The 18882-nt window shown below is 43.1% G+C and overlaps 5 protein-coding genes across 5 annotated transcripts; 2 read left to right on the top strand and 3 right to left on the bottom strand.

Annotated features, from left to right (window-relative positions):
* Positions 1-400: 400 nt before the first annotated feature.
* On the bottom strand, positions 401-4148 carry PCYB_071500 (TBC domain containing protein; the record flags this gene model as incomplete). The annotated part of the gene is made up of 5 exons (XM_004221547.1): positions 401-747; positions 800-1535; positions 1768-1803; positions 1920-2461; positions 2606-4148. The coding sequence occupies 3 exons, from the start codon at positions 4146-4148 to the stop codon at positions 1768-1770; spliced, it is 2121 nt and encodes a 706-aa protein (XP_004221595.1). The 3' UTR covers positions 401-747; positions 800-1535.
* A 4126-nt stretch (positions 4149-8274) lies between these two features.
* Positions 8275-12216, top strand: PCYB_071490 (hypothetical protein; the record flags this gene model as incomplete). The annotated part of the gene is made up of 2 exons (XM_004221546.1): positions 8275-11272; positions 11690-12216. 2 exons carry the CDS (start codon positions 8275-8277, stop codon positions 12214-12216), a joined length of 3525 nt encoding a protein of 1174 aa, XP_004221594.1.
* Positions 12217-12544: 328 nt separating this feature from the next.
* On the bottom strand, positions 12545-12927 carry PCYB_071480 (hypothetical protein; the record flags this gene model as incomplete). Its single annotated transcript, XM_004221545.1, has 2 exons — positions 12545-12650; positions 12791-12927. The coding sequence occupies 2 exons, from the start codon at positions 12925-12927 to the stop codon at positions 12545-12547; spliced, it is 243 nt and encodes an 80-aa protein (XP_004221593.1).
* A 952-nt stretch (positions 12928-13879) lies between these two features.
* Positions 13880-14680, bottom strand: PCYB_071470 (hypothetical protein; the record flags this gene model as incomplete). The annotated part of the gene is made up of 1 exon (XM_004221544.1): positions 13880-14680. One exon carries the CDS (start codon positions 14678-14680, stop codon positions 13880-13882), a length of 801 nt encoding a protein of 266 aa, XP_004221592.1.
* A 2292-nt stretch (positions 14681-16972) lies between these two features.
* On the top strand, positions 16973-17809 carry PCYB_071460 (hypothetical protein; the record flags this gene model as incomplete). Its single annotated transcript, XM_004221543.1, has 1 exon — positions 16973-17809. A coding segment is annotated over one exon (837 nt), but the record flags the coding sequence as incomplete, so codon positions are not given.
* Positions 17810-18882: the final 1073 nt, after the last annotated feature.

Raw genomic sequence — 18882 nt, 5'->3', positions numbered from 1 at the left:
TTAAACATCCGTACACATACAGGAAAATAAAATTTTATACAAAAAAAAAAAAAATGAACTTCAAGTGATTAATCAGGTTTAAATTATTTTATTTTATTTTTTTTTTGTAACTCAGGTTGGCACTTCAATTCAAATGTGCAGTTTGTTCCGTTCGCGGCTGGGCTCATTGCGCTCCACGCGAGCAAACAAACAAACAAATAAACAAACGAACGGTCGCGCGAGCTAATTGTTTCCCCTCCACACATGCGGAGCGCCTCGAACGCAACGTACAGTGAATGAACCGCCGCACACACAAACAAACACTTGGCAGATCTCCTGCCAGGCGAAACACATATACACACTTGCGGATCATTCTAGGGGTTCCATAGTAACCGCGGTGGTTTTCAAAAAAACGAGTGCACTAGTTTCCATGATCCCGCTTCTCACCCCGTGCATACCTCCCCTTGTTCTCCCGTTCGTTATCTGCGTTTATGTCATCCAGCTCCATGTCCCCACTGGTTTTGCCAAACTGGTAGTATTTATTTATTGAGGAAACGTCAAACCAGCTACTGTCCTTGGCGTAGGAGTGTATTAAATTAAAAATTCCTAGTCCATTATTTTTTTCGTCACTGTTTTGTTTCTTTTCGCTATCGTCCGGGTTAATATATTGGCTGATACTGAAAATGCTTTCTCCTTCTTCTCCTTCTTCTTCTACTTCCTCCTCCTCATCGTCATCCTCTCCTTCAATTTCGACATCCCGATTTTCATCTTCCCCATGTTGACCCGCATCATTCGATTTTTTTTTTTTTTTTCCTCTTACTTTCCGCTGTTTCTCCTCCTTTCGTCCTGCGTAGCTCCTTCGCATTGCTAATTTCTTGTTCCTCCTCCTCATTCATTTTTTTTTCAAATTGTTTCACCTTTCCTGTGATAATACTTTCTGCTGGATTGTCATCATCCCTTAGCCAGTAGCCTTCATCCCTCTGCGCAGAGTTCTCCCTATAGGGGTAGTAACACTCATTGTTAGCGTCATTTGAATTATAGTAATATGCGTGTCTTTTTAAGCTACCTGTGAGACTTTTCCTTTCTTTACTAAGTCTAAAATGTTTTGTTTGTAGATTTTCCTCCAGGGAGGTGCAACGAGAGTTGTTCCTCGTTCCATTCTCTTCCTGTCCATTCTCTTCCTGTCCATTCTCTTCCTGTCCATTCTCTTCCTTTCCATTCTCTTCCTTTCCATTTTTTTCCTTCCCATTACGATCAGTTACAAATTTTCCTTGAAGTAAATCGTATTTTTCCCCCGTGTCCTGCTTCTTCCCCCCTGGATTGCATTTCTTCCTTCGGTTAAATTCGACAAAGGAATCACTTTTGCACAACACGTGTTGGTCTGCTTGCTGGTCCTCATCATCAAAGTCATGTTCCTCTCTATAGCTACGTTGGTCACCACTGCGTTTATCACTCCTGCCATGGTTATGACGACCTTTCTTCCTACTTTTAACGACCTGCTGTCCCGCTACGTTAAAGCTAGACAAATCTTCTTCGCTTACATAACTGTCGTACATTTCATAGTCGTGCGTGTTAGTCCTTGCACTATTTTCGGCACAGTTCTTCCCTTTGCGTGCACCGTTTGATGTGGTTCCTTGTCCAGGTTCATTACTACCTGCATGACGGGAGTGGCTTCTCTCACGCGAGTGGCTTCTCTCACGCGAGTGGCTTCTCTCATGCGTGGTGCTTCCTTTCTGCGCATGACGGGGTGACTTCTGATGGTTTTCCCCAGCTGACCCTTCACTACGATCACAATTCAGTGGCGTACGGTTCTTCACTTCGTAACTGCTTGGGGATGAATCAATCGGAGACGACACCATCCCCTTTTGGAGATTCCCCTTTGAGTCCTTTTTATCGGTATTGAGGGGTGGCTTCCTTCCCCTCCCTGCGGAATAGCGCACCCCACTGCTGCTGTTCATGTTCATGCTTTTCGATTTGCTTCCTCCGATGGGGAGTGACCTGGGCACGCTTGACGACTTCACATGGTGGTAGGTCCTATTGCTCTGGTTGGTCGAATTGCTGAAAATGCCATTTCCCGTTTCGTTACTGCTATTTTGGCTAGTCACAGTTGCATTTTTTTTTTTTAAATTCTTTTCATTGCTGCTTAAAATTTTGTAGTAAAACGTGTTCATGTTATTGCTCTCTCGTCCGTTCTTCGCTTTTTCTTCCCCATCTTGGATATCCTGATCATATTCCCCATGTTGGTTTTCCTTTGCTTCTCCTCTCCGATCGCAGTTGATTGGCTGGGTCAGCTCCTTCGCGTCTTCTTCTTGTGTTCGCTGCGGTTTTGGTGACCTCCGTGGGGTCTGACTCTGCCCCCTAGCTGCTTTCCCCTGGGGCGATTTCCTCTCCGCTTTGTTGTCCCTTTTGAGCACCCGGTTGGAGAAGAAATTCAGCAGGGGAACTCCGTCAAGGGCAGAAAAATTCGAGGGGCTAAAACTTCCTGGGGTGAAACTTACAGGGGAAAAGCTCCCTGGAGTGAAGCTCCCAGCAGGGAAGTTGCCTGGAGTGGAGCTGTCTAGGGAAGGCTGGTCCCAATTGGGGCTTCGCGTTTGATCTTTGTTTGTACCATCAGTGACTCCTGTACCATTGGGAGCAGGTTGTTCCTCCACGTGGGTAAAATGACAATTATTAATATCTCCAATAAAAAATTTGAATTGCCCATCAAAGGGAATATCCTCTCTCTCAATATTATCAAAAAGGAAACTAAGTTCAGGACTTAAATTAACTGATTCTGATTTTTTAATCAACAATTTTGCAATGAGAATATCATCGTTGCTTTCATTATACTTTAACGATTTTAATAATTTTAATATTTTTTCAAATTTATGTTTCATTAAGTAACTTTTTAAAATTTTCAACAAAGCAACAGAAATGATGAGTATGGTTTTTATGCTGGTACTGAACAGGTAGTCCCATATGACTATAACACTTTTGATGGGGAGGCTAGCAATGAATAGGGTTAGTAACCACTGGTGTAGGTACACAGGTGGAAACACTTCCTCCTGATTAAAATGGTTAACCAAGTCGGGCACTTCACATTGTAATATTTTTTCAAACAGATATATATATCTATTAAGTAGAGGAAATTTTTCTTTGTAAAATTCCTTCAGGTGGTAATTATTCATGAGACTAACTAGAACACAAAAGGTTTCGATTTCGTTAAAATTGCTGACTATGAGTAGGAGTCCTACGAGGAAATTCATCCCTTGGCAATACCCTACCGACGGCTCGAAATTTGAATATGCATTTAAAATGCGAAATAGCTGCTCCTGAGCATACTTATCAAATATTAACAACTCGGGGAAGGTCCTCGAAATATCTATCATTATCAAATTCGTATAATTTGACTTTTTTTTTGATAAAAAATAATATTTTTTTTGAAATTTATTCAGCAGAATTTTACTGTTGGTTATTTGGAACCACACTTTCCACCTGTATTTTTGTGGGATACCTCTTTTGACTCTCCTTAGGAAGGTCGTTTTGTGTGTTTTCATGAACCAGTTAATGTCTCTGTTAATCATAGATGACCATTTCTCCAATACACGTATGTTGTTTTTTTCTCCACATGAGAGTAGTTCGTTTGTGTAGTGCCTCCTTAACCCTATGGTTGGGTCGTACAGCCTTTTCTGCGTTTCCTCCCAGTTCTCCATGAACTTGGCTTCTTCGTCCAGGTCGGCGCACGTGGAGCTGTCTTGCCCCTCGCTGGGCGCGCGGCTTCGCCGTTCCCTCGCTCGGGGGGTTTCCGCAGCTGCTTGGTTGGCGGTTTGGCTAGCGGTTTGGTTGGCGGCTTCATTAGCAGCCTCGTTGGCAGCCTCGTTAGCATCCTCTTTCGCAGCTTCGTTCGCTGATGCGCCGTTTTCACCCCTGACTGGCTCTGCACTTCCTCTCCCCGAACCATCTCTGCGGCGATGGCCATTTTGCCTCCTTTTGTGCGCATCGCTGTGCCCCCTCGATTGACTTCCCTGTCGGTCATCACTATGCGAACCATGTGCATTCTCCTTCCCCTTGTTTAAGCTTTCCTTCCTTCGATGGTGCTTCTTTCTATCACCTGCGTTTCCCGATTTTTTGTCCCTTTCGCTGTGGTCTTCGTCTATAGGGCGCAGCTCCACAGCGTTTGGGTCCCCCATGATGACGTATGGGAGAGGTCACGTTACCTCACCTTCAATGGTTAGGCACGCAAAAAAAAAAAAAAAAAAAAACTCACAATAAATTAGTCACCGCGTAGCCTTCAATATTGTTTCCTCAAAACTGTGGCATAGGAGCGTGTGTACCAACGTGGGGAATCAAATTGGTATGCAAGCGATGGTGGAGGAAAGTAGCATATGGGCAACGCCGTTCTGTTGGCTTTGCTAGCAGCGGGATGAAATAAAACGGAAAAAAAAAATATATATATAGTCCAGGCGAGTACCCTCCGTCATGCAAATAACTACGCTAACCGCGATGTACAGCACGTGCGTGGGAGTCCTGTTGCATAAGGGGGACCCGCACAGACGCAATTACGTACGCTTATCACGAAACAAATATATGAACATACTACACGCTACATAGGTAAGCGCGTGGAACAGGTTGATGCAAGGAGGGCAAAGACGACGTGGTAACCAAAAAAAAAAAAAAAAAAAAACATGTCACAGGTTGCATGTGTCCTGCATGACTATCTGACGTAGGATACTGCAATGGAACCACCGTAAATAGAGACATCGTTGAGGAGAGGACTACTGCTATAAGTGGCTACCTCCCCCTCCATGCGAGCACTACAAATGGTTGTCCTGCTTCTTCCCCGCATGGGTAATTGGAGCTTACAACAAATTAGTTCTTTCCCATTTATGGCTACGAGTTGGTAATGCCATTTCTGCTATGAGTTGGTTGGCTATGTAAATTCATGCTTCGGTAATTAGCAATTGGTTAGAATGTAATTCACTACGTATACAAAATGGGTGGCGGGTGCCGCTCGTTAAATGGAACTTTTGGGGATCCTTGCAGGCACGGCAAATATAAACGATCTGCAAGAGTAACTACTCTGTTTTGTTCTTTTCTTTTTTTTCTTTATCTCTGCCGTTACTCCGCGCTTCAGTTCTGTCATATATGCTCTACTTAAGTTTTTCCCTCTTTTTCTGTTCTTCCCTTAAATAAATAGCAATTTTGAAAAAAACATAAAAAGGGGAAGAAATGAAATTGCTCCAAAAATCGTAATAATATAAAGAAAAAACGATGACATTACGATTTTTTGCTAACAATGGGGAGCGAGTTAGTTTTCCTTTCGCTAATCATGTCCTCCTAACGAGGTTGACAAGGTCATGACTTCATGTATGGGATATTTTTATTTTATATGCTCGTTTCAACCCTCCAGAGTGAAAAAAAAAAAACATTTTTCTCATGTTACGCGCATGTCATTAGAGTTCGTTTGACCTACCCATGCAAAAACGGGTTTCGGTTTCCCCCTTTATAATAATACGTATAAATAAAATTAGTAACGAGTTGAATATGTCCCTCATGGGAGGAGGGACTACCATCCGCAGCACTTGTGCGTAAGCAATTATTTTGACGTGCATGTACGGACTGGTGCATATGTATATATCTGTTATGGCGAGCCTGGCATAAGGTATATATACGCAATTGGCCTCTTAACCATCGAACGCAGTCGGCGACACCAAGGACGCGCGAGTCACGGAAAAATAAACATAAAAAAGGAAACATAATCATAAGAAGTGAAAAATAAACATAAAAAGTGAAAAATAAATATAAAACGTGGGAAAAAAAGCGCAACGATGAAGTGAACCAATGTCGTAAAAATAATTCTCCCAAAACGCGCCACGCGAGGGTTTATATACCTACAGTTTTTTTTTGCCTGCAATGTACACTTATTTTTTTTTTCCCCTATGTGTTAGGCAGTACTTACATGCACAGAGCGGCCTGTCCTACCGCTGGGGAAGTCCATTTTTTGAGGAAAAAAAAAAAAAAGGAAAGAAATTCGCATCCTTTTCCTTACCTATTTTCGTAAAAAAATACAGTGTCCTTCAATTCGCCTACATTTTTCCCCGTAATGAGTCCATCCCATTAGATTTTTTTTTTTTTTTTTTTGTACCTTTGCTCAAATTGTTACCTCGTGGTATACTGGCAAAAAAGTATATGATTTATATGTCCTATGGTGACGGAGGTAAATGGCATGGCTTTCCCTTTTTTTGGTTCGCTTTTTTGCCTTTATGGTGGTTTTCCCTTTACTTCCCCCCACTCCCCTTTTGCAATGTCCAAAGGATTGCAGGAAGAAAAATGTTATGTATATATTTTTTGTTTTTAAAACGTCCAAAAGTGAGTGATATTAGGTCTAACTTTACATTGTTCTTCCGTTTTTTTTTTTTTTTTTTTTCATGTACTTTTTGTACACAAAATTTTGGGAACTTTTTTTTTTTTTTTTCCTATATAACTGTTTTGAGAGCGCAAAAAAAGGTATCTTATAATTTCCACTTCCATTTCAGTGGCCATCTGCTGTATATCGTATGATGAAGTGAGCCAATGGGAGAAATTAAAATTTCCGAACATTGTCTTTACGAAGTTGTGGCGGGGGTTGTGACCACGTAATTCACATCGGAGGTGTGGATGTAAATGTCGTGTATTCTGGGGTATGGGAATGATCAGTTGAGTTGAACGAATTGCATACTCGTGGGGAAGTCACATAGCGGAGTGACGTATGAGCATGTACCGGTTAAACCACGACGGTGAACAACTCTGCATTTAAGTTAGCCACTCCCGATCCATTTCTTATATGCCAATTTGAGCTGTAAATTGTGTATTGCACACTGTGATTGATCGTGTGAATATTCTCCCATTTTGACTCAACCCTTCTCGCACGGGTGCTGGTTATGGTACACTTCCTCTGCTGGGCACACATAACATAACTTAACGCAATCGCACGAGTTCCCCTTTGTCAACATTTTTAGAAAAGTGAAAAGGGATACCCATCGTCACACTCGCCAGCGATAAAAAGAAGGACAAAATGTTACGCCTCCACTGGGTATAACTTCGCGCGAGAAGTACCACCGAGATGTGCATCAACTCTCTTTGAATGGTCACCGTGAGGACAGTGGAACTAATCCCACGTACGAACAGTTATGCACAGAATTAGGCTTCCCCTACCCTGTGTTGCTTCTTCACGAAAGGAATGTCCCCCCTCCCATGTAGTAGCACAAGATGTAAGATCCTCGTATTACTTGGTGATGTTCGATTAGCCAATTCTGTTTAAACGGTTCTATCATCCTGTCCCGCTGACGTGACAGTCCTCAAGCGGCCTCCTACCTCGTACACAGCTTCGTACTCGGCACCGGAAAAAAAGGTGTACACGCGTGTGTGGGCTTGTGCGTATCTACATAGGTGTAAGTCCGCACCCTTTTGCCCCATGTACTAAACCACAAAGGTTGTGAGGGGAGGGGACAAATGCACATATAGGTATAAATATACACATACGAGCATGCACGGGAGGAGTTCTTCACAGTAATATGCGGCGTGAGGGTACATCATTATGCGGTTCCAAATGGATGAGATAATTTTCTTTCCTTTTAAAGCTAGCACTCTGCATTTCGTGCGAGACGAATGAATGGCCAATTTTGTGAAAAGTCCCCTTGGGAAGGGGCATCTCTAAAAAGTGTACACGAACATTCATATATTTTTTTTTTTTCGGAGGAACTTACCGAATTGTGTTGGCTTGATGGAACTGTTCAGAAAAAAAAAAAAGTAGAACTGTTTCTCTGTAAAAAAAAAAAAGAAAAGCGGCGATAGTAGGGGTGGCCCCATTTGATAGATGACTCAGTTTGGAAAGAACATCCTCCACGTAGCAAGTCGCATATGTATGAACAGTTATATGTGCGCACGTTTTGGCTTCATTTCGAGGGGACTTCAGAGCGGTACTCCACCCGTGGGAGAGGCCTATTGTGGGTGGTGTGACAAGCGCCACAAACGGAGCAAACTTCGAACAAGGCGAGGCACACGCAAATGCTCATTCACATGCACACGAAAATGCACATGCACACGTAAATGCACACGCAAATGCACACGCAAATGCACATGCACACACCCAAAAGAGGAAACGAAGAATAGATGGTGAACCCCAAGGAGGAAATTCACCTTGAGGACGTCCTACCTAGGGGGGCAAGGGGGGGAGATGTAGAGAATGTATTGAAGGAATTCTTCGCGACACGCATTCCGCTAAGTGTCCAAATAGCGAAATTGCAAAAGAGGGGGAATAACGAAGGAGCCATAAAAATGATGAAAAACAACATGAACAAACTGATTGACGAATGTTTCTTTGTATTGCACAGTATTATCAGTTGTACGCTGAAAGGTTTTTTAAAGATCGAGACGATTGAAGAAGCACAGAGGTACCATTTGATCTACGTGTGGTTCATTCCTGTATGTGAAATGGGAAGGAGGAGAAAAGGGGGAACCACTTCCTGTGAAGGTGCAACTAGGGTAGAGTTAGATGAAGAGAGGGGGAAAGACCTATGCCGAGCTACCCCTTACTACCCCTCTGATTTTCTTACAAAAGGGAAGGACTCAGGAGGAACGATGCTTTCCCAGGTGGAAAGACTCTTCCCATTCGGAGGGGTCTATCTAAGTGAGTGGATCATAACGGGAGTTAACAAAGCGTTGAGTATGATGCTTTGTGGTAGTGATAGCGGTGGTGGTGGCGGCAGTGGTAGCGGCAGTGGTGCTCACCAGGTGGCCCTCGAAAATTGGTCATTCGTCCTCGATTTGATCAAATTTGTTTATGCCGAGGGGGATATCTTATCCAAGTACCTACGCGGAGGGGTGTTACGCCAAGCAGAGAATGAACGACCGCCCCAGAGTGCGACCCGTATGGAAAAGCACAACAGTAACGTAAAGGCAATTAAACAAAGGGAAAATCACATCAACACAGCATTGGAAAAGTACCATGAAGATATTCACAACATTATTAAGGCATATTTTACTCTCCCATTTGTCCTATTTAAGTGTATAACTGATGTAGGTGGAAAAAAAGGAAACGACGAAAAGAGGAAGCTGTATATTTATCAGCACATCATTCCAGGGGAATTGAATGACGAAGGATTTTCTAAACATGCTGTGAAGACTTGTGTCTTTTATTGGCTGCATGGAGATGAGGCTACAGTGAACTACGAAAAGATGGCCCTGTTAACGAAGCGGGTGGTGAACTGCCATTTGGTGAATCCCTTTTGCCAGACACTCCTTGGGCGGCTTCTACTCGTGAGTGGAAGCGGCAAGGCGGACAAGGGGAGCGACTTGCGGGAAAGCTCAAAGGACGCACTCAAGTTAACCCGGATGAACCACATCCTGCAGAACCTCTTTTATTACGTCCACCTGTACTGTCATGGGGAATCTGTTGGAGAAAAACTACTCACCAGCTTAATCGAGAATGTGAGTCCCTTTGTCAAAGTCGTTCAAAATGAAGAAGAGCTCTCCTTATGTTTATTTAACCGAACGGTAAAGTATCTTCTGTGTGTAATTATCAACCTTGCCTTTTTGTATAAATGGGATTTCTACATTTTGGAAAAATTATTCAGCATTTTCTCCCGTAATTGTTTGCCGCTCAGTTTTTCCCTTACCTTCATTGAGCTCCTAGCCGATTTGGTGGGGCCCAATTGGACAGCTTCCAGCACACCGTTTGCCAACTTCACACAGAAGAAAAAAGTGATTCACTCTAGTGAAGTGATTCGCGAGGGAAGAAGTTACCTCAACGTTGTTAGGCAAGTGAAGGGAGAAGAAAATCAAAGCATGTATAGCTGTGCTACAGATTGCACATCAGATGAACGGATCAGGGTCGGAATAATGGCGTTCGATTTTTTACAAGAAATGTTTTTCTTCGTTTTGGGACAATTCTCCCCCGATTCTCAACAAAAAGCTGCTTCCAGTTTTGTCCCCATAATTTTGAGCAAATTACTCTACACATTTAGCGTACACATGAAGTGTGTAAATAAAAAGCTTGTTGAGAGTTCGTACCATTTTGGTGCACTTTCCGAGGTGGAGTTACATATATACAAATTGAATTCCCACCACAGTGCAAAGCTATTTGAAAGGGTTACGAAAATGGTGCGTGAGTTGTTTAAGCGGAAGGATGAAGTGTCCCTGGTCGCTGGGCAAATACTGGCTGACCATTTCAGGCTCTACGTTGATGCTCTATCCTACAAGGCGGGAAAAAAGCATGTGCGGACCGATGTAAAAATGGGCAATTGTGAAGAGCCTAGGGAGGGAGGTAGTCTCTTCCCCAGTTTGCAACAGCCAGCAGAGCGCTTCCCAGAAGAACTGAGGTGCTTCAAAGTTATTAAGCAGAGTGGGTTTGTCTACCTGGGGGACCTTATCCGGATGAACGACCCGGAGCGGGGCACCCAGGGTGACGAAGTGGAAGAAGTGGAAGAAGTGGAAGAAGGAGAAGAAGTAGAAGAAGAAGGAGAAGGAGAAGCAAATGACAAATCGGGTGACGAATCGAATGACAAATCGAATGACAAATCGAATGACGAAGTGGACGCGCTGGTGGCCACCCTGCGGGAACCACCCCCTGACGAAGGGAAGAAAAAAAGCGAAGACGATAAGCTGATTCAAAACGCAGATTCGTTAATCGAAAACGACCTATACGACATCGAAGAGAAGCAGTTCCTAGTTGAGCTACAATTAGAAAACGAATACTACCTCAACGTGGATAGGAACAAGCACATGTATACAGACCCACCGGAAGATCTGTTCGAATGTCTGCACAGAATGAAAGGCAAAGCAAATTATATCGAAAGAAATGAACAGGATATGAATTATGACTATATGAAATTGAATGACAAGAAGGAGACGTATGATGAAGAAAATTTTCGCATATGTCAGGCAGTGGTTGCCTTGCCAAAGTTTATCAGAAAGGGAGATGTGTTAACCTATTTGTGTGTAGAATTATATGAAGCACTACTTTCGCTAAACCATTCGAGTTGTCTCCTTCGAGAAGGGAAGAGTCCCTTCGCCACGATCAAACTGTTTGACATGATCCTTCTTACTATCAATGAGCCAATTGAGATATGCAAATTTATTTTTAAAAACGTTTACTCGAATATGCACTCGAGTGTGCAAAAGATGGTGCTCCTGTTGTGTCTACAGTTGTGCGTGCTGTTTCTTTCGGGACGCGCTACTCTGCGCGAAGTGTTTCAGAGCGCGCGTGAGGTTACGGCGCAGATGGGGCTGAGCGTGTCGGGCAAGAAGGCGAGCGAGGAGGCGAGTGAGGAGGCGAGTGAGGAAGCGAGTGAGGAAGCTAACCGCCGCGTGGACCACCAAACCGACTTGGGAAACATCTCGGATAAATTTTACCATCTGATTGAAAATTTCCCAAGCAGAAGAAGTTCCCCAAGTGGTGATGGCGATGCCGCTAACTATGATGATGCCGCTAACAATGATGATGCCGCTAACAATGATGATGCCGCTAACAATGATGATGCCGCTAACAATGATGATGCCGCTAACAATGATGATGCCGCTGCCCATGTCGCTTCCGAACGGGTGTCGCTCCCCCCCTCGCCTGATTCGCAGAGTAAAAGGGAATCGGATGACGCGCAGGTGGGGGGACAACGCGTCTTCGCTGTGAATGGCGTGAATGGAGCGAATGGCGCGAATGAAGAAGAGGAGGAACCGCTCCAAAGTGGACGAACAGGATGGAAGAGGAACACCCGCCCGTTGCACAAGCCAAATAGGGACAGACACGAAAGAAGCAAAATTTGTGACTTGCGAGAAAAAGGAAGTAATAACGGTCTGCTTAAAAAAAAGGAGGCCTCCAAGATGAGCCTCCAAAATGTTGAGAAAAAAACCAAGTCAATGACCACCCTTTGTAGCTTCTTCTTCGCTAGTGCGTACACAAAACTGCTCGACGTGAACATAAAAAAGGAAGCTATCAACATAGAATATGACGAATACAAGTTGAGAAAATATTATTCAAATGATCCATCCCTCGTCCTTTCTTTAATCTCAACATATATCGTATTTTTTACCAGCTCGTGCAACTGCAATTTTTATATAGACGAAATTTTGACTGATGGATTTACATTAGCAAATTTTTACATTCGAAACAAAAATTTCCTCGTTCGAAGAGTAAGTTTTAAGTTATTATTTCATATGATAAATTTTATTTTAAAAAAAAAAGTTTTATTTGTTGGAGCATGCAAATTACATGGATGTGATTAGTTACATGTCGGAAAATATCGACTTTGATCAGGATGGCCCATCCGTACACATGATGCAGTGCATCTTAGGTATTCACGCAGAGGTTGTGGGGGGGGATACTCCAAGGAAGCAAAAATGGACATAAGTGATCCAACCATCCAACAAGAGTAATGTTGCACATGTCCTCTTTCAATTTTTGTCACTATCCTGTTCGCAAATTTTTTGGGGCCTTTTTTTTTTTTTTTGTGTGTACTCTTCTACATAAAAAAATGAACATCTCAGACAAAGGTGTGTGCCAAATGGGGAAGGCTTCCCTTAAATGAAAACTTCGCCTGTTTGACCAGGGTGGCTACTTCACTTGGATGTTTCTCCTCTTCAGGATGAATGAGCAGAGAAGCTCCAGTTCATCAAGGTTCATAACCTTTAAGTAGGAATCATCAAATTCTTTTAAAAATCTGCAAAGTGTATGTGTGGGGGGGTGATGGGCGCACAAGTGATTTGGATTTTTCTGCCTTTTGAGCATCTCGACCGTTTTTAGGCGGCCCCAAAGTGATAGCATGCACAAATGGGTGACTCCACCGAGTGGCATACTTACCTTTCTGCGAGCCGCTGGTCAGAAATATTCTCCTTTACGAAACTTCTCAGTATATCGGGGAACTTCTTGCTGTTGTTTTTGTACTCACTCATTTCTTGGAGGAGGGCATCTTTGTGTTGTTCATTTTCATCACTCATTTTTTAAAAAGGGGAGATTTACAACTAGTACGGTACTACTAGGGGGAATATACAGAACGGGTGCGAATATAAGGATACGCAACAAGCACGTATGCATTTGGCAGAGGGTAGGACGCCGAGGAGGGGACAACTGAAGTTTTTGCCCACTACCAAGAGGGGAAGCAAAATAAATTGGAACGCTTCACCAAAGAGTACGCCGCAATTAAGGGATGTGGTGGGGGTGACAAATATCATACCTTTCCAAGAAAGGAAAAAAGTATGAATGTTTTCGAAGTCGAGATTTGTGCCTTTTTGCATTTTTGCACAATTTTTAATTCATTATTCATTGCAGCAATTTATCAATGCGCAGTGTTTTAAAAATTAAAAGGGGTTAATAAAAATATTTGCTCATCTCTATTTTGCACTGCACAAATTTGGAAGAAAAAAAAAAAAAAAAAAAAAAGAAATCAGTTTTCCGTGGGAAGCTTACCCTTCCTATGCACTCACATCGCAACACTTACTCAACCCTTTCTGTTTTGTTTTTCCCGAGATGGGTTAATCCCACGAATGGATGTTTTAGTAAAATGGCGAAGTGGAACGGGGGGGGCGGGCATATATATACAATTAAAATGTTGGGGGGACATGCAAGGCCAGCCCCCAATAGCCCAATGAGCAGTTTGCCCAATCCGCTGTTAACAGTAAGTCCGTTTTGTTTCCCCTTTCGAGTGAGGCCAAAAGAGATGAAATGTAAAAAAAAAGGGCGCTTAACGTGCCATATGTTGGCGATAAAAACTGCGCACACATGAGAATGAAGCGGAGAGAGTAACCCCCCCAAGATGCGTGTACAGTTACGTATCGGGTTGGGAATTCGTTGCGGTCTCACCATCCGCGGCGTGGGGTAGTATGTAAAATGTTTGCACGCTATGTGGGTGCCCCCCAAAAAAAAGGCTTATTCACAGTCTTCCATAGTGGGTTAAAATTCGTCTAAATCCATGATGTCGAAAGGGGGAAAGTCTCCCACCTCGATAGAGTTAATATTTCCAAGATACCCATATTTGGTTCCCTTACATTCGAACAAGAACTTCTTTTGGTATGTGCCGTCGGAGTTCCCCAAAGGTTCGTCTAAATCGACGCCAACAAAAATTTCGTTTCCCTTTTTTAATTTTCCTACAAATTTTAAAACGCCTCTGCGGTCTCCTATTTTTATTCTGCACCTGTTTCCAATTTGGTAGGTTTGTTCATCGTAGGGGGGGTTGTGCAGGGGGTCTTCCCCATTTGGGTGGATCTCCCCGTTGTGGTGGCTTTCCCCATTGAGGTGGATCTCCCCATTTGGAGCCTCCCCTTGGGAAGCCCCTCCCCCACGCGCCCTCAACTTTTTTATAAAATTTCGAAACGTGTCCTGCCGCTTGTCATAGTCCTCTTCCTTCATTTCGTATTTGAAGTGTTTCAGTTGGTTTAGTTTCTCAGCATCATCTATGTGATAAATGATGTCGTTGGGGGCGGCATTGTCTTTATCTTGTATGTAGATGGTGTAGTTATCCTTCACATGGTAATCGTTAAGGCATAAGTGATCGTTACGCAGGTGGACTTGACTGTTGTCTATGTTTAGCTCGTCATATGCATAGAGTTCCATGTTGTTGTGGAGGGTGCCCGTGTGTGTGTATATTTTCTTCTTCACATTTTCTATGCTTTCGAATTTGTTCAGTTTTATTTCTTTCCATTTTTTGTTCTTGTACAGGTTGTGTACCAGGTCGACCTTCACGAAGTCGCTCATTTGTGGACGGATGCTTAGTTGGAACGTGGGCGTACCTTGTCCTCCTGCTAGAGTAACGTGCTGAAGTGCCTTTCGTTGTTGTGGTGGTGGCTTCTGCGCTTAAGAGGTGATTATATCAGTAATATGCTCCTTAAACTGAACTAACTTTACGAGGGGCAATTTCGAGTGCTTTTCCGCAATGAGGGGGGATGGCCAAAGTTTTTGTTTTTTTAAGCTAGTCTTTTTTGGCAAGTCCGTTAGGATGCTTATCTGTGTTTGTCCCTTTCGCAATTTTTGGCAATTTGGCAATTTGGCAATTTTGGCGATTTGGAAAAAATGGAAAATTTTCACCAACTTTATCCCCCGTTTTGTACCAATTATTTCCCCCTTTTGGTATCAATTTTTTCCCCCTCTTTTGCGCCACCTTTTTCCCCACTAAGGCAAAATTTTGGGAGGCCAATTAAATCGCGTAGGGGCGATGACCCCGGACAGGGCGCACAATCGAGCTGAGTCTTCCCCCTTTGGGCGGAAAAGCTACAAAGACGAATTTAACCTCCTTGTGATGCCTTGGCTGACGAACTTTTTAAAGGACAGGGGGCAAAAGGTATTGAAAATTTGTTCAATATTTTCAAACTCTGTTTTTTTGGAGCAACTTCCTCGATGTGTATCCTCATTCAATACTTCGAAATGGTGACCATCAAATTGAATGACCAGTTTTAGCGTTTTCTTGGGGACCATATTTTTGGACTCCTCCTCATTTTCTTCACTCATATTTATATCTATGCAAAATGTGTTTTCATTTATGTAGTAAAATTTATCATAAAACTGCTTATATTCCTCTTCGATAATTTTCACTTCGTCGTTATTCATCCTTGGGTCTGTCGCGAGAGTTTACATGACATCCTTTGCGGCGGTGGTTAAATCCCTCGGTGCTGGTGGGGAGGGGATGAAAGGCAACTATGCATGGGTATATGCTGTCACCGGGGCACGATCCACTCGTGGAGTTTCCGCTATATTTTGCCCTTTATTTTTAGGTAATCCCTTGAGTTAATAAAATGGCTGTTTTTTTTCCCGTTCGATGCGCGTCCGTAGGGATTAGCTGCTGCTAGAACGGAAACCTAAGTCGCAAATAAGGAAGGCGGTGAAATGGAAGTAGTGCCATGAGGCGAAAGAGAACACGAAAAAGAGAAAGAAAAAAAAAAAAACCTCTTTAATGCCACTCCAAAATGAATGTGCATCCCTGTGTTTTATCCCCTCACACATGCAACCCCCTGTTGCTGCTTACCTCTGCATGGAGAAATGCACTAACAGGTAGTACCTTGTGAAGATATACATATGCAGTGACGACCCTGTCGCATAGCTCCTGTGCTTGTTCTACCTTAACAATGGGCAGCAGGATGCAGGGAAACCATATGGAGTGTTTTAAACCCTATTCTGATTACTCCTTTTTATTATGGTGAAAATTTAAAATGGTAGAAGTGTGGCACAACGTTGCATAGGAGAACAATGGGGAAGTGAACCACATTTTCTCGTGCCTGCCCCCTTTTGCACTCTCTCGTTGTCAGTGCGCATAACCCATTACACGCCAGTTTATCCTTTTTTTTCTTTTTCTTTTTTTTTTTGCGGGGAATTGAACATTATTTCCGTGTTTGGGGGGTTCGGCGCAGCATTTCGAAAGAGTCGCTGGAGTGCGCGCGTAATTAGGTATTAAGTGGGCGCGCAAATTAGCGCGTACATGTGCCTGAGAATACGTACCAGTTCGAATAAACTTGAACGTCACATTTACTTCTTAGTTCCCTTGTCACCAACAAAATCCCAATGCGGGTTCAAACTCCCGCACGTCAAGTGTCAATACCCCCTATTATGATGTTCTCCCGATAGCTGATGATCCGTTGGTCCCTTTTGTACGAGAGAATGCCACGTCTGCGCAGACGTACTAGGGTGAAAGGTTCCTTGGTAAGGTGACTGCCGTTTTAGAAATCTGCTCCCAGAATGAGGGAAGATCCGCATGGTGGTGAGTGCGAAAAAAGGGGAAGTGCCGTGATACATGGCAATGAACGAAGCAGCGAGGGTGTAACCAGGGGAATGTCCCTTGATCTGGCTCGCTACCATGGGGAAGAAGGAGACTGTGGAGAAGAAGGGGGACACCCTGGAAGGACTTTCGTGTATATGGAACGGACAGATGAGCCATCAGGTGCCTGCACAAATCTCATATTAAATTTTAAAAAACTAAAGTTAAGAAGCGAACAAAATTTTGCCCAAATAGTACGTCAAAACCGTATAGCCATATTGGATGCCTTAAAAAAGGCAGAGATGGGTATAGCAGCAGGTACCATTAACAACATAGGGATACCTTCCCGAAAGAACAAAAACGTTGAGTCGGGAAAATGGGATAACCAGGAAGAGGCAAAAAATCTAATTGTGTGGGAATTGGATCTGTCCTGCAATTACTTTATACACCTCTCCATTGACAACCTTTTGTGTGTTCTTATCCAGAATGAAATAATTAGCGAGGAGAGTGTTTTAAAGGTGCACAATTTAAAAACAATAAACATACGAAAAAACTTTTTAATTCTTTTTCCCTACTGGGGAAAACACAAATTGGAGAATCTCCTTCATTTGTGTTTATCGCACAATGAGATTTGTGAACTGGCGCCCATGGATGGTTCGCCTACACCTGCTGAAATGGAGACACATCAAGCATGCTCAGTTAACGTGGAGAAAGATCCTCTCTTTGTAGCCGAGACGAAGGGAGAACACCCTGGTGAAGAAGGGGTACTGAATTGGCAAGCACCCAATTTGACTCACCTTTATTTACAAAACAATAAAATTACGTCTCTCCATTTTGTTAAGTACTTACTCAATGGGCACAAAAATATTTCCCACATAAATATCAGTTTTAATAGAATAAAGTCGTTAAGTGACTTTCCCTTTTTGGCAAATTTGAAACAGTTCGATTTATCCTTTAACACGCAGTTGTCATGTCTCCGTGGTGGAAACGAAGTTGAGCGCAAAAGGGTGGATAACCTTCTCAGTGCGTATGATAACGAAGAGGAAGGTGAACAGAACGGCCACGAGAGAAGCAATTTTTTTAACATCCCCGCACGTGGCGATAAAAAGTTGAGTCATCACAACCTTTTTGTTACGTTAAAGTATTTTTTCCCCAATTTGGAAAGCGTTAATTTGAAACACACACCATTGTTTTGCATTTAGCGTTTAGCATTTAGCAGCTTAATGACGCGGGGCGTGTAAGGCAAAAAAAAAAAATGCGATCCAGTTTGTTATCCTTACTATGAATTCCTGTCGTGGGGCGCACATATATGCATGCACATGTACGTATACGCATGTGTAGTCATGGTTGAAACACCTCGATCGGTGTGCAACTGTGAGACAAGCTTCGCTACTCAGTTTTAGCTCCCTGTTGCTGCGAATGAGTCCTATTCGAAACGGACGAAGAATTTTTTTTTTTCCATCACATGAAGGGTAACTTTTTTGTTTTGCCGAACGGACGTTGCGTCGTAACACTAAACGGGCAGTCATTCTGCTACGTGACAATGTTTAAGCGCGACCAATTTGAATATACCTCTTAAATGGTGCGATTCTGTCGTGTGTTAATGCATACGCCGGCGCGAATGAACACGTCGACGGGGGTTTGTAGTAACCTGCCACTTTATTTTAACGAGGGGGATAAAAAATGATAACAAAAAAAATAAAAATAAAAAAAAAATGCCAACTGGATACGCGGCAGAACGGGAATACAAAAAAAAATAAAAATAAAAAGACTATGACATATGCCATTACAACTACGCTATATTTTGTATCCCTAGCGATGGGAAAAGTCCACAATTTTTATTAACCCGTTCGTATAGTACATACCTTGTGCTTAATGAATTGTGAGATAAGCAGGCGGCTGTGCGCAGCTGTACTTTTCTTAAGGAGGAGGGGGCTGTAAGACTCCCCTTGGTGAATTCTCTTTGGGTATGCCTTAAATTGGGGCAACGTAACTCGTCGTCCCAATCGCCTCTTCCCTATTGGGCACGATATATTACTTAACAAGAGTTGACAAGGTGGGTACATAAACGTGGTACATCCATTGGGGCAGTCTCACGTGGTTATACATCACAATGCCACTACGCAGAACTGCATGAATGAACGACTTCACTGCGCAAAAAGTGCACATTTGTAGCAGTGGCACTTTTGCCCTATCCGAAACAAGCGCGTTA

Source organism: Plasmodium cynomolgi, chromosome 7, assembly GCF_000321355.1.
Source record: "Plasmodium cynomolgi strain B DNA, chromosome 7, whole genome shotgun sequence".
NCBI classification, from domain to species: Eukaryota; Apicomplexa; class Aconoidasida; order Haemosporida; family Plasmodiidae; genus Plasmodium; species Plasmodium cynomolgi.
The sequence above is the reverse complement of the archived record's forward strand: the minus strand, read 5'-3'. Positions and strand labels throughout refer to the sequence as shown.